The following is a 16,040-nucleotide window of genomic DNA, read 5'->3' on the forward strand; positions in this document are numbered from 1 at the left end:
ATAAATAATGTAATGAATGAATTAATTAATGAATAACTAACCAGTACAAAGATGTAATGTGACTGGAATTGTCAAAGTCAGCTTGTAGCCATGAAAAAGTGTAAAGGTACATAGAAATGGTGTTTTACTACTTACTGAGACATACCCTGTGAACTATAAATTCCACTCCTAGGTGGGAAGAGTTGAACACAGAACCCATTCACCTGGCTCTCTCACTTGGGAACTGTGCAAAAAAATTACCTTTTTCTTTCCCCTCAAATTTTATTGCTGCTTCCAAGAACACTACCCTCTATATTCACGCTATCATTGTAGACTTGTAGCATCTGAACACATCTACTGTTCAAGTTTTTCTTCTTTTTTTTCATTGCTCTTTTTCTCCCTACCCCCATATCGTCCACCAATACTTATTTTGTATAGCAAAATCTACATACTCAGCAATCACTAGTCTTATATTTTACTGTATCCATTTCCTACCTTGTGCATGACCACTTTGAGATCCCCTCCATCAAAACGTCAAGTCCAAAGTGATCAGAATCGGGGTTGGAATTTGCAGAATATTAAAGGTCAGTTACACAACAAGAAAGCTATAAAAAGTGGGCTTCATTTAAAGATGAAAATAAAAAGAAAATCTTCAGACTTCACTAGTTAAAATAAAGGATCCAAAATTTATGAGTCTCAATAATTTGAATTATACCTGTGAGTCACTTTTTTGAGGGGGTGGGGAAGGGATATAAGGACATTGCTAATGAGTTTAAAGCTCAAACTGGTTTTTTTGTTTGTTTGTTTGTTTTATGAGACAAAGAACAGAAAAGTTAAAAAAATATCAAAGTAATTGTGATATCATTTTAATAAATAAAATATATACATATTTATTCACAAATTGCTTTAACCTTACAATCAGTTATAAGTGTTAATGCAATTCTCTCTGGGTTAGGTACTATTATTGGAAGAAAACTTTGCCTTAAAATAACCCCATACAGAGACATTTAATGCAATTAACAGGCCATCAAATAATAATAATAAGTGAGGTGTGGCGGATTTCAGGGTTGTGAAGCATACCTGTAATATAAGTTACTTGAAAAGCCATCACAGGAGAATTTTATACACTGTCTGAAGACATATATGCAAATATTATTTATAAAAAGTGTTTATGGGTTCTGTAGTCGGGGTGCACAAGTCCAATACACAGTCTTTATTGTTTCTTGAATAGTTTTTGTTGTAGATAGACACACTACCATTAGTAGTTTGTCTGTTGGTTGGCTTTTTAATGTGGTGCTGGGTGTTCAACCCAGTACCTCATGCATGCTAGGGAAGCACTCTACCACTGAACCATAACCCCAGGCCCCAAATCCTTTACTTAATTCATTTTTTTTTTTTTTCGGCGGGAGTGTATGTGTGTAGTGCAGGGCATTGAATCCATGGCCTTATATAAGCAAAACAAGCACTCTACTGACTAAGCTATATCCTCAGCGCTGATCTGTAGTCTTTTTTTAAAAGATTAAAAAAAAATAGAGAAAGAGCATGTGTAGAAACTTCACATGCACTTCATCTGTTAGTCTTGGTGAGATCGAACCCGGGCCGCACGCATAACCAAGAGAGCGCGCTACCGCTTGAGCCACTTCCCCACCGGCTGCCTTGTGTTCTTTTAACACTGATAACGGAGCAGCCTGTCATTCAGACTGATTCTGCGCCCACTTGGCTCAGGTTGGAGGCAGTGCCTGAAGCCTTGGCCAATCAGTCTCTTAGGCGAGAACTATCCAATCCGCACGCAGCCGGTGATAAGGGGGCGGGCTTCCACGAACTTCCTCCCTTCCAGTCTGGAGCCGGCCATTTTTTCAAACTTTTTTAGGCTTTCTGCCCTGGATCCAGAGCCCAGGTTTCTGTGCTATGGAGAAGCTGAAAACAAACCACAGGGAGACCGCTGAGAACCCTGAAAGCCAGGAAATGGTAAGTGTGCCTTGTATCTTGAGACTGCGGAGGAAGGTGGCTTAAGGCTGACAGGAGTGGCAATGGTGGAAACTGGCAGTCCTGGCTAGGGACTCCTCCTGGTCCTCTCCAGAGTCATGTGGCCAGAGGGTCTCTCTGTAGCAGCTTAGCCTTCACCTCCCTCTTACTAGTCTAGTGAGGCTTACATCAGCAGTTGAAATCCTGGGCATGTTGTTTCATTATTGTATGGTGTTTTCAGCTTCTTTCTTTTTATTTGAATTTTTTTTTTTTTACTTTCTAAAATGGAACCATTGTACATTGTACAAACCATCTACTGATGGAATAAATAAGTGAAAAATTGTACTGCTGTACCACACACCAAAGAAGAAAATCATTTAAGAGGGAGGAAAATTAGGTAAAGATGAAAAAAGCTCTTTATACCTCTAACCAGGTCCTCTGCCATCATGAACATTCCAAACCATGACACCTTTGATGATGGGAAGTCACCACCCGTATGAATCCCTCATCAGCCTTCCGGGTTATGGGTGTAAGTGCCAGCACTTTGTGGAATGTGTAGCCACAGCTCCCCCACCTTCAAGTTTTGTGGGGGAGTTAAGTTTGCCCTGGGAGCCCATTAGGCCACGGGGCCTGATGTCCATGGAAGGCAATCGCTTAGGATCCCCCACCCCTGGCTCCGTGGGCTAAAAGGTCTTAGATTCCGTGGTGGGGACTAGGGCGTGGGGTGCAGGGTGGGGGGGGAGCAGCAGCTCCCAGGAGCAGACTGCCTCAGGGAAGGAAGCACATTGGGTTTCTGCAGTCTAACCATGCCACAGGGAAGGCCTTTCCGGGCAGCGTGGAGTGCAGGGCTGCTGGCGCTCTGCCTGGCGTGGCCTTGTCAGGGCCCAGCTGGTCCCAACTGCTGGCCCATTCCTACCTTCAGGCACTTCAGAGAAAAACTAATGACAGCCTTGGTACAGTGGACATTTTCATCCTCCACCGGCTGGGTCCCCTCGCCTGTCCAGGTGAGGAGAGGAGGCCTGGCTGCCTTCCTGTCTCCATGGATGCTGTTGGAGTCTCCTTCAGCTGTCTGGGTTGTAACTTCTCCGGTTTTCCAAAACAGAAATAAATATCCAGATTCATCTTTCATCAAAATGGAGCTTTGTGCAAAGAAAAAACCTTACCCTAACTCTACAGGATCTGAAGGTAAAGCCGCCTTGAGATACGTTGAGAGGTGGCGCCTGGGGTCACTTCCATGCTGAGGCGCAGAACACAGTTCTCAGCAGAACTGACCGCCTGAGGGGCAAAAGTGATAAGTACAATGATTTTTTTTTTTTTTTTTTAAGACAGAACCTTTCGGCATTGCTCACTTCAACATTTAAGATTTTTCAAAGTGTTGTTTTTTTTTTTTCTTCCCTTATTTCAGGAGACATTTTGCATGAGGTACTTGAAATTCAGGAACATTTTGATTCTTCTTGAAGTGCAGGAAATATATACGCTCCCTTAAAACAAACAAACAAACAAAAAAAAAAACAATAGGAGCTTCACCCTCAGAAACTCTTAGAAAATGGAACCTGGCAGATACTTCCCATGGTGGTCGGGAGAAAGATCCACATGTCAAAGTGGTACCTGAATATGCACCAATTAGCCCAAACACAAACAAAAACAAAAACCCCCAATAAAACCCGAAGTCCCCCTCCCACCCCCCAGTAACACACAACTCAAAGGGAGTCAGAACTCCAGTGCAGTAAAGAAAGCTGAGGAAAAGGTTTATGGTCTGAGGAGTCCGTATGTTAATTAAGAGCAAACCAGGCCTCAAAACTCAATAGCTAGGCAGTTCATCCAAGGGGGCATCTCTGCTTTGAGAGGACCATCCCAGCGCAGGCCGGTCACAGGGAGGGGAATTCAGTCGCTCCTTTCTGGAGGGTGTGCAAATCTTTCCAATTCCTTGGCGCCTTGATTCTGGCCTTTAAGGCCCAACCATCAAGGCCTGATCCCTGGTGGCATAAATGTCCTGGGAATGAGATTCCATCCAACTGTGGGCTCTGGGAGTCAGAACATTTTGCAGAAGTGAGTGGGTTTCCTCGATTGCAATCTGCCTCTGGGGGCTGGATGGGGGTGGGGGCTGGTCAGAGGGCAGCAGGTTTCTATGGATTTGAAATCCAAGCAACATCCCGTGAGAAAGTTCAGCAGCAGCTGCTCCTGCTGCCTGCTCCCACCTCCTGGCCCTGCTATCCTCTTAAGGAGACCAACACGCAGTCAGCCAGAGAAGCCACTTGGTCTTCGGAGGTCCAGGAGGAAGCAGTGACGGAGGTGGTGGTGACAGTAGGGGTAAGAGGGTGGAAATGCCAGAAAAATCTAAGGGCTGCTGGGAACTTGGAAATACCCAGCCCCCAAGGCCCCGAGGAGGCCAGCCCTTGAGGACTGGGCCCTGGCACCTATAATTCCTGGAGTCCTGGAGGCTGGTGCCAACCCCACCCAGGGCTCAGAGGGGGCCCAAGTCCCCCTTTCCAAAACTGGGCCAGCTGAGGAGTGTCTACTGTCCTGCAGCTCCAGCCTGCCCACTCCACAGCAGTCCTGGGCAGGAAGGAGCAGGGCGAGGAAGGTGCTGGCCGCTGCCTAGGACTGAGAGGGCACTTTATAAAGGGAGATGCAAAACAATCAGGAAATGCCAGAGGTCACCTCAAGGGCACAAGGCACAAAAAAAAAAAAAAGTGGAAGGAATTGGTAGAACAGTGAAAAGCCCCCGACAGAAAAGCGAATTCCTGATGGGTACCACCCTCCAATAGCTGATATCGATAAATAGAGAAGTGGGGGGGAAACAGCAGCAACACCAATGTGACCTTGGCTTCCAAGACAGTGTGGACGCTCCTGAGCGGTCAGCCCGCCTCCCAGGACAGCCGCTTCGGGGGTTCGGGTGTTTCGCTTCACCCCAGAGTTCTTCAGTGTCTGAGAAGTTCGCCCTTCTGGGTTTTCTTGGATTTGCACTTGGTAAACTTGAAAGGTTAGGAGTCCTGTTCGCGCCCAAGAGGAATGGCGCTCACAGCGCTTTCTAGGGTGAGCCGGGGAGCGAGCTCGGCGTCTAGGTCTCTTCCGAGTTCTGGTGAGAGGCTCCAGCTTCATCTGTTTAGAGGGTGGCACTCCTTCCAAGTCCTGAGAGATTGTGGACGTCTCCGCCGCCAGCCTACTTTCTCTGAACTGCTCCTGGAGCTTCCATCCAAGACTAAGTTCTGCTCATCAGAAGCAGCTTCGGCCCCAGGGTGCTCCTTCCCCTCTCCACTTTGGCTTCCAAGCCCTCGCTGGGCGTCTGGGGTTGGGCTCTGGTGCCGGGCTGGAGTTGCTGCTGTTCTCCTGTGGGATGGGGGAGGCATCTGCTAGGGAGCTCTGGTTGCTGTTATCGTCGTGCATGTCCATCATCCCGGGGAGGAGCTGTTCTCTGGGGTGGTGGCCTGGGAGCCACACTTCTCCTCTTGGCCTTTTTTCTTCTTGTTTTTATCATCAACTTTTGGCTCCGTCACAGGGACCCATTTGTAGATTCGTAGGGACTTGTCACCCACAGTCACCCACTTCTCCCATTTGCGCACTTTCTCCATAGCTGCCATGACCCTCTTGACATCATCTTTGGCCCAGCTCCTGGTCTCCGCTGGAACTGACCTGCCTGACATGGTTCCGGCAGGGAGAGAGGCTGGGGGAGTGCGCTCACTCACTCACACACAGACCACACACTCTCTCTCTCACACACACACACACACACACACAAAGCCTGATGCCACCACGTGCCGGGGCCCAGTGCCTTTAGCTTCTTTCTAAAGCCCTTTATGGGGTTCCAGGTCCCAGCAGTCCAGCATGACTCCAGATTGCACAGTGAAGACTGAGATGATCATCAAGAGAACCCCAAATCCATTTGTTGTACTCATGCATGAGAGAGGCTGCTGATTTTAGGGCTTGTTACTCATGAGGGTTTGTTTGTTTGTTTATATATTTATTTATTGTGTGTGTGTGTGTGTGTGTGTGTGTTGTTTTCTTTTTGGTTCCAGAAATTCAACTCGGAGGTGTTCATCCACTGATTCACATTCCCACCCCTTTTTTACAAAATATTTTTATTTAGAGACAGGGTCCCTTTGAATTTCTTAGGGCCTCACAAATTTGATGATGCTGGCTTTTAACTCTTTCTCTTCATGAGTCCTGAGATTTTTAAATGTAGGGGAAGCAGTATCTCAAATCCAGAACAAACATCTGAAATCCAGAACTTCAGTTTAGCTCTCCATAGGTCTCAGAATAAACCCCTAGTTTTCTAGCTCTTTGTTCACATATCCAAATCTAGGATTCTCGGTTCACAGTGAGTAAGTATAAAATAGAATAGATAGTATAATGACCATGTAATGCGGATAATGGGCCTCACTCAAACACACCTGGCCGCTAACTGGTGTTCTGCCCAAAACCATGAGTAAACTTCTAAGATGGCACACAAAAATGAATTTTTTTTTCTGATATCATTCCTCATACCACATGGTGGGCGTTGTATTTCTTCTTGCTTAAATAGATTTTTTTTTCTTCAAAATTTATGAGACAAGCAGCCAGATTCAATTGGCAAACTGAGAAATTTTGGTTCATCTCAAAACTCCACTTTCAACATTATTAATCATTATTTCCCCATGTTTTATTTCAAATGTATGTGTCATTCTTAATGTTTTTCTTCAAGAACTGGAGGGCAGTTTTAAAATAATTTCTCATTCTGAGATTTTCACATGAGAAGAAAGCAGAATAAAATTAGGTGACATTAAAAAGAATGAATTTCTCCTAAATGAGGTTTATGTGTCCCATTTAAGGATGTTTAAAAAACTGTAATGGGTCATCAATTGAGGGTTTATTTATTTATTAATTAATTTGTTTGTTTATTTATTTATGGTCAGACCATTTTATTAAAATAACCCACAGAAGGGGCTGGGGTTGTGGCTCAGTGATAGAGCACTCACCTAGCACGTGCAGGGTCCTGGGCACCACATAAAAATAAGTAAATAATAAATAAATAAATAAATAAATAACCCACAGAAACATGCCAAACATTTCAGGAAATTCTTTTCTTCTGGTGCGGCAGGAAAAAATAAAAGTGGGACTAACTTGAATTTAAATTGCATGCAAGTTCAATCTCTCTCTCTCTCTCTCTCTCTCTCTCTCTCTCTCTCTCTGTCTCTCTCTTTTTCTGTATTGGGGACTGACCCCAGGGCCTCATGCTTAGAAGGCAAGTACTCTACAAGCTGAGCTATTTACTCAGCCCAATTTTTTTTTTTGGGGGGGGGAGACCAGCAATTAAAGTCAGGGGCACTCTACCACTGAGCCACATCCCTACCCCTATTTTGTATTTTACTTAGAGACAGGGTTTCACTGAGTTGCTTAGTGCCTCACCATTGATGAGACTGGTTTTGAATTCATGATCCTTATGTCTCAGTCTTGTAAACAGCTGATATTACAGGCATGAACCACCATGCCTGGCCAACTTCAAACATAAGGGCTAAAGTACACAGCAAATTAGATCAAAGTCCATGTCAATATCTTGGTACTATATATATAAAGTTGTTGATAGACCTTATATTTTATTTACTTATATGTGGAGCTGAGAATTGATTCCAGTGCCTCACATGTGCCAGACAAGTGAGCTCCACTGAGCCCCAGCCCCAGCCCCCTGGTACATTTTTTATGGGGGATATTGGAGATTGAACTTAGGAGCACTTGACTACTAAGACACATCCCCAGGATTTTTTTTTTTTTTTACTTTAGAGACAGGATGTCACTGAGTTTCTTAGCACCTTGCTTCTGCTAAGGCTGGCTTTGAACTTTTGATACTTCTTCCTCAGCCTCTTCAGCAACTGGGATTACAGGCTTGCACCAACACACCCAGCCCCTGGTACATTTTTAATACCTGTTTTACGTAGATTTTAACCAGTAGCCTTCACTTTTTTTCTAATATATATTTGATTTGAATCCATAACCCAGAAATCAGTGAAACAGAATCTATTTTTTATCTTCAACACTGCTTTTGGTTATGACAGTATCTGAATTCAGGTTCCCCATTAAAGAATTTACTATGTCTTCTGTTCTCATTCTGACCTCCCATATGACCTAGTTCTGAGTTTTAGAATATCTGAAACAAGGTTCCCAGAGATTCCAAACTTTTTGGAGTATTTAGAAAACACCACTCTCTGAGTCTTGCCTTCTAGGGACCAGTTTGAATTTTAAGTGTGCAGCTTCTGAAGGGATGGACTAATTGGATGCTTTGCAGCTGGAAGGCATTTTCTGATATACTTTCTATCTAAAAGGTACTTTATTTGTTTCCTTTTATTAGATTCTGTGAATAAAGGTACAATAAAAATAGACGTGTGGCAATATATTTAGCAAAGGGATTCCAAATTTTTTACATATATACCCAGAGTTATTATTACTGGATTGAATTATTCTTTATATCTTTTTTATTTATTTAAATACTGGAGATTAACCCCAGGGCACTTAACCAGTGTGCTACATACCCAGTCTCCAACACTTTTATTTATTTATGTATTTTTGAGAGAGGGTTTTACTGAGTTTCTTAGGACCTTGCCAAGTTCTTGAGGCTGGTCTTTAACTTGAGAATAAACCCCTAGTTTTCTACCTCTTATCCTCCTAAGCCACTGGAAGTACAGGCATATACGACCTTGCACTGCTACCCCAAATTATGACTAGTGGATTATGTGGCATTTTTATTTTGGGCTTTTAAAGAACCTTAACACTTTAATAAAATATATATTTATTAAATTTATATTGTCACCAACATTTTTACATATTTGTGTACCTGGGAATCCCTATGAATTATGAGATATTTGCTTGGTTTTGTATGGTTTGGTGCTCAGTATTGAACCCAGGGGTGCATACCACTGAGATACATCCACATTCTTTTTTATGTTATATTTTGAGACAGGCTCTCATTAAGTTGATTGTAGCCTTGTTATGTTAATGAGGCTGCCTTTGAACTAATAATTCTCCTGTGTCATTTTTCATAGCTTCTAGAATTTCAGGCATATGCCACCATACATGACAATCTTAGATTTTTATAATAGCCATCCCAACAGTACTGCATAGGCTGCAGAAAATTAGTAGTAATTAATATTAATAATTTAATTCTCATACTTGTTAAAGTGTGAAACATATACTTTGAAAGCTATGGCTATAGCAAGTGAAAAATACAGCCTAATTTCCTTTTAAGATTGGAAGCCATCTCATCGTAAAGGCATGAAAAGTTAATTTCTGCTTCATTATAAATTACCATGATTTGTAAACTTGCTTGAAATGCCTACCAGTGCCTTGAACTCACCCATGTCTGGTTTTCCCTGATGAGATAACAACCCTCCCTGAAACTTTAGTGATGACTCATAAATTCTGGCTTTCCCTGACCAAATAACAACTCACTCTGAAACTTTAGTGGTGCATCATACATTCTGATGTTGTGATCTAAATTTACTCCCTAAGTGCTAAACCATTTAGACCATTAACTTACTACATGCCTTTGTATTATGCTTGTCAAAACCCTGTTATCCATGTAAGTTCTCAAGTCACCCCGCTTTTGCAACTTTTTGTGCTATGAAACTGCAGTCCTAGAGAACTGGAGTGCTGTCTTCTTTTCCCATGGGTTTCAGGAGAGACTGTTATGCTCAAATGCGGGACCCCCAAAAGACCACCAGAGACCAAGATTGATGTAAGTACCAAAGAGGTTTTTATTGCAAGTTAGCTCAGTCCTCTACATACACAGCAACTGGTGGCTTAGAGGCCCTGAGCCCGGGGTTTACAGCAGTTTTATAACTCTTTGGGGAAGGCAGGTACACCACATACATCATAGCATCTCTTAGCAAATCATCACACACCTTGGGAAAATCATAAACAACTCTAAAACATGATTAGCACATTCACTGTTGGGAACAAGTTGGGTAAGGGTGATTGGTTAGTACAAGATGGGGATTCATTTGAACAGATTGGCTTAGGCCATGAGGGGAGTATGTGCTGAACTATATGGTTTCCCAAAATGTTATTAACCACCATAAACTACTGGAAGGGTCATTTGGAATCCCAGGAATTTTCCCTGTCTCATGCTGATTGGTGGGTGCTAGTGGGTTGCTATGGGTCCCCACCTAGCCTGACTGAGTCAGGGACACCTGGCACAGCAGATCTCTCCTGTTATTTGTAGATAAACAACCCAGAAGGGTGGGTATGAGCCTAGGAGTGCTCTGTGGGTCTTTGCAAGGACAAGAGTCATGCCCCCTTCCTTGGACAGTCTTTGCTCTGAGGTAGAGGTTGGTTTCTCACCTTGTACCTTTTTTTTTTTTTTTAGCTGTAGCTGGACACAATACCTTTATTTCACTTATTTATTTTTATGTGGTACTGAGGATTGAACCCAGGGTCTTGCACATGAGAGGTGAGCACTCTACTGCTGAGCCACAATCCAGCCCCTTATGTGTTGTTTTTATTGGGCATTTTTACTTTAGGGGGTTTCTTCCCAGTTCAAAGTTCAATCTGTCACCTAAAAAGAACAGAGATAAAAAAAATTTAAATAAAATTTGATAGTTATTGTCATTAATTTATATTAATTCCTGAATAATATGTAAGCATATATAATCCATAAACTGAAATGACCTTATATGTAAGTTTAAATGAAAATGTTCTGTTGGTTGGGTTAGTTCCCACTTATGGAAAAAAAACTTGCCTTAAAATAACAGCAGCCTGGGGTACATTTCTCAGATTTAAAAAAAAAAAAAAAAAAAAAAAAAAAAAAAAAGCAGCACTCAGTGACCTGAGATTCTAGCCCTTATTCATGCCTGAATTGGATAATATTCCCTGTCACTCAAAAAAAAGGCTCACTTCTCTCACATTTAATGTTCATGATCTGAAGCTCCTTCCAATCAAGAGCATTTTGTGGGAACTGTCCAATCCTGTGTGTCATCAGGTAGGAGGAGGGTGGGCTTTCACTTCTTATCTCCGGAGTCCTCCATTTTTTTCCATTTGAATCTCACACTTCCGAGTCACAGGTTGTTCTGCTGTGCAGGAATTGAGGATCCCAAGTAGCCCTACTCCTGAGAACCAGGCAATGATGAGTGTGCATTGGCCTAGCAAGGGAGGCTGGGGCAGAAAGACTATTGGAACCACAAGACTGGCTGTGTTGAAAACAGGAGCTAGCAGATTGGGACTCTGGGCAGTCTCTGGAGTCTGCAGGCTTAAGTCCTCCACTGGGCCACTATGTCCTCAGTCCTACTGGCCAACCAGGTGGGGAACATGTCAGTGGTAGAGACTCTTTGCTGCCTTCCTTATGCTCAAAGGGCATCCTCAGCACCTGCATAAAATACTATGTGGCAGGGGTGTTCCTGCAGCCCAGATGCTGGAGATTGACAGGTGGAATAATTATCAAAATCAAATCTCCAAGGGCCATTTCCTGCAGGAGAGGAGCTGTCATTTTCGGGTACCTAATTTCCTCTTGAGCCAGCTAATTTTCATTTTGACTTTCTTTTATTTTTACTTTCTTCATTGTTATTATTTTGTTAAAGTTAGGTGAACTGAGGGATACTGTACTACTTAGCCATATCCTTGGTAGTGAAGCCAGATTTACAGATAGGTAGTTAGTGTAGTTAGGTAAATTGGGTCTAATATTCAATAAAATCAAGAATGAACACCATATTGAGAATGGAGTCCAGGAAAAGGGGAATTGAAAATGTCCCAAGGCCCTGAGCCCATCCCAAGGAAATTTTAATAAAGCAGCTCACAGCAAACATGGAGATGCTAATCCAAAAGCCCTTTCTGCCCAGATAACTCCTTCAGCCCACCTGTCCCCCACATTTTGGGCCTTCCCACCTACATTCCATCACTGCAAGATAACAGAACAAAGGACAGCAATGTGACAGGAATGCAGGACAGCTGAAGGAAGACCTTAGCTATAAAAAAAGCTAAAAAGACCTTACTTAAAAAAAGAAAAATCCCTTTCATGGATTCCACCTCTTAGGTCCCCTTTTTCCTCTGGGGAGAAGTCTTTTCTACTGTCCTTTAATAAAGCTTCTACTTTCCACTCTAAACTTGCCTTGGCGCACTTCTCTGGTGTTATGCTTCAGCATTGGGGAAGCAAGGACTATTCACCAGTAAACAGCCCTAAGAGGTATAAATTTATTTTGAGAAAGGTCCTATCTAAGTTGCTGAGATTATTTTTGTTATGGTTTGATTTATCTAGAATTTGCTATTACAATAAAACATACTGTTTTTACATACATATGCATTCATATGGGGATCTTATTTATATTGTGATGTTTTGATGATTATTGTAATATTATAATTTCATAATATATATGAATAGTAGTAGGTTATGATGAGTTCTTTTGTTGCTCTTATAATTGAAAAGGTTTTTGGCTAAAGTTACATATAACTTTGTAGATGAATTTTGAAAATTTATGCTTTGGTTTCTTATTTCATTTAAAGTAAAGCTTGTTTTTTTTTTCTTTATTATTATTGCATCATTGTTGTATTTAATAGTCAGGTTTATTTTGACATAACCATAATACATGGAATATAATTTGCTCTCCTTCAATATCCAGTAGTTCCCCTTTCCTTATTCTCTTACTTCTTCTATCATATATTTATTTATAGTTTTATTTTAATTATTGCTTTATAGAATACAAATAAAAGTAGACTTCACTGTGATATATTCATATTTGTACATAGCAATTTTGGTGAGATATATTGTGGGTTAATTTGAAGGAAAATTATCACCTTTATAATGATTAGTTTTATCATCTATACATGGGATGTATAATTCAGTATTTTATGTGCTTTTTGTGACTTTTATTTTCTCATAAGTTCTACATATTTTGTTTCTAAAAATGTACACATGTGAAATACCACTTGCATCAGGCACCTATGTAAAATTATACATAGTGTTTTATGCTCTTTTTTAAACTGGATATATTATGAAATGAGACTGGCCCTAGCGACCATTTTTCCTACAGATTATTATTTATCTCTTCCAAGATGTATACTGTATTGTGCCATGCCCTTGGGCTTCAAGTGTTTGGGTGACTACCATTGCATAGTTACATGTTATCAAGGTCCCATATGCTCTAATTTCAGTAAGTCTCTGTGATGGGGAGAATCATGTATATTCAATAGCAAAATAGTTTCCACAAATAGATACTAATTTAAACTCCTTTTGAGTTAAAGATTATTAATTTGTTTTAAATGTCCATCAATATTACTTAATTTTTCCCATGATGGGTGTTTATTTTGTATTTATTAAATTTCTAAAGATTTTGAATTTTTATAGTTAATAAACATATTTCATGTATAAATTTGCAGTTCAAACTTCTGTCCTTTATATCTTTTTGGCTTAAAAGATGAGAAAATAATCCAAAAATGCAGCTAGGGATTGATTTTAAGAAAAAGAAAAAGGTTTAAATTATTTTTTTAAATTGACTTTTTTCTACTCATCATTTATTATAAGTTTCTTGTATGTTTGTAAGGGTAGGTTATTTAAAGTGGATTCTAGGGCTTATCTTTGTTAATTACTATGGGAAAATTAAATAAGAAATTTCTCTACACTATGGCTGCAGGAAAACGAATAAATTTCTTTAACATCATATGGTAATAAAATTATTAAATGGCATATTTACTAAACATCCACTCCTTAAAAATTTTTTTTTTCTGTAATGTTTTTGGCAGTGAATTATGAATTCTATTTCTGGATTTTGGGGTTTAATATAAAATCATATGGAATAAAATTTGGCCAATCCTAGAAATATTCATACATAATTTGTTGTTTACTTAATGATATGTTGTGGAGATAGCAACTAATGAACATATTTATTTTTAGAAATAGTTACTTTTTTTCTTTTCAGTTTCTAATAAGCCTTTTAGATTTATTTCCTTACTGAGTCACTCAGGGCCACTGATGTGTTTCTTTCATTTTGTAATCTCCAAGCATTTATCCTTCTAAGAAATCTGTCTTGTGAGCTCTGTTTCTGAAAAGTTTCTTAACATGAAAAAAAAAAGTATTTATGTTGCCCTGAAATGTATTCTCAAGGCACTCTCTTCAAAATGGAGAGAAAATAATATTTCCCCAGACTGACATCCCTGTGTCAGGAGCTAACAATACATTGATGGTCTTTGAAGAAATTTCTACAGTTCTGTCTCTGGGTAGTTTTCTGTGGGCTGCTGAATTGCCATTTAGTATCCAGATACCCATGTTTTTTCATCTCTACTATGGGAATAATTTTAGAGGGCACAGATGAATAATGCTCTCCGTGGAGGCTATGAATACCTGTATGTTCTGTGGTGCACAGCTGACAAAGCCCCTGGGAGCCACTGTGCAGATCCTAATTGGTTAACAATTATCTGCCACTCACATGAATTTTCTTTCAAAAGCTTGTAATAACCTTTTCACTTTAGGCATCCATGTCATCCACATTCCCAAGTATAAAAGTTTGAATCTTTCTTTTCTGAATTCCAGGTTTCATTTCTCTTATGGTTCAATGTGATGCAAATATATATATATTTTGTCTTGCATTTACACAGTGTTTCTAATAAAAAAATGTTCTCTGCTCCAAGCCTATATTTCCCATGTCCAGCTATGTTTAGAAAATGACATAGAAAATTGTATTTGATAATTTATGAAGGAGAATTGAGAATACTTCTTGCTCGTGTCTCCCTTCCTTAGAAACTGAACCAGAACTATGCTTGGCCCTGTAAAGGGAGCACCACAATCAATCAGATATATAGAAAAAATGTTGATTGATTGTATATTCTCTTCTAAGAATTCTCTGTAAAGATCCTTGGCCCACTTCTTGATTGGGTTGTTGTTGTTGTTGTTGTTGTTGTTATTATTATTATTTGCTTAGCTTTTTGAGTTCTTAATGTGCCCTAGAGATTAGTGCTCTATCTGATGTGTGAGGGGTAAAAAATTCATCCTAGGATGTAGGCTCTCTCTTCACCTCACAGATTGTTTCTTTTGCTGAGAATAAACTTTTTAGTTTGATTCCATCCCATTTATTGATTATCTGTTTTAATTCTTGTGTTATAGGTGTCTTATTAAGGAAATTGGGGCCTAATTCCACATGATGATGACTAAAGCCTGCATTTTACTCTATTAGACACAGAGTCTCTGGTTTAATTCCTAGGTTCTTGATACACTTCCTTTTCAATGACCACTTCCCCCTTTCCCAGTATTATCAGTTACTGTTTTGCAGTATTATCAGTTACTTCACCCATATTATATTTCAAATGAACATGGTATTTTCAATTGTTATAACAAAACTAGATGAGACTTTTAAAGTATTTTTTTTCTCTCTGGGTACAATGATACATGCATATTAATTATAGAGATTCAAGTGGCTAAGCCAGTAAGATTGTAATTTCAAGGTAAACATCTGTAACTTAGACAATTAGAAAAACCTGTCTCAAAATTTTAAAACATGGCCGGGTATGTAGCCCAGAATTAACATGCTCCTGTTTCAATCTCCAGTATCATAAAAAAAAAAATCAAAAGCAAATTTTTGTTGTTGTTGTTGTTTATGAGCATTTTACATGATTGAAAGGTAAAGAAAAATCCCTTGATCTTGGCAAAATCATGTGTTTCTATTCTTCCTTTGTGTCTCCAAGGGCAGACCACCTTTCAGAGTGTTTTTATGCTCTGATTTCCTTTTGTGGAATGTATATGAGAGCATTCTCATTCCCTACTCTAGTATTTTCCTGGAACTGTGTTTCAGAACTATGTAATATGAGGATCCCACAGCTGGCACATCTAATGCCTCTTGTAAGCCCAGACCAGTACTTGGGGCTTTTCTTGTTCAAGAGCAGTATAAATGTAGACGGTTTAGTTTGTCAAAGAAGTAACTGAGAGAACTCTCAATTTCCATTTTTTTAAAATGTCTTCACTAATTTTATAGTCTAGCACAGTGTTTCTTTCTTCCATATTCATATAATTGGAGTACTACTTACTATTCCACTTTTTCAGAGTAGCCATTCTAACAGCTGTGCTCAAGCTGCAGAAGATCTTATAGTTGGCTGGTGCACTAAAATTCTGATGCAAGCTTTTTAGATTCCAGGGTGCCTTATGCTCACTG

The 16,040-nt window shown here is 40.1% G+C and overlaps 1 protein-coding gene and 1 pseudogene across 2 annotated transcripts in view; one reads left to right on the forward strand and one right to left on the reverse strand.

The window, feature by feature from the left end:
* Positions 1-1,825: 1,825 nt before the first annotated feature.
* Positions 1,826-16,040, forward strand: part of LOC308650436 (uncharacterized protein) — a gene marked incomplete at its 3' end in the record, with an annotated part of 103,296 nt that continues 89,081 nt past the window's right edge. The window contains exons 1-3 of the mRNA XM_081296444.1: positions 1,826-1,947; positions 2,867-2,948; positions 3,047-3,129. Coding sequence (XP_081152570.1) covers positions 1,888-1,947; positions 2,867-2,948; positions 3,047-3,129 — 225 coding nt within the window. The 5' untranslated portion in view covers positions 1,826-1,887. The remainder of the gene's footprint in view (positions 1,948-2,866; positions 2,949-3,046; positions 3,130-16,040) is intronic.
* On the reverse strand, positions 5,006-5,591 carry LOC308650352 (B-cell CLL/lymphoma 7 protein family member A-like; annotated as a pseudogene). The gene has a single exon. The product of its transcript is annotated as a B-cell CLL/lymphoma 7 protein family member A-like (transcript).

This window comes from Spermophilus citellus (genome assembly GCF_964194105.1).
Source record: "Spermophilus citellus genome assembly, chromosome: 5".
Lineage (NCBI taxonomy): Eukaryota > Metazoa > Chordata > Mammalia > Rodentia > Sciuridae > Spermophilus > Spermophilus citellus.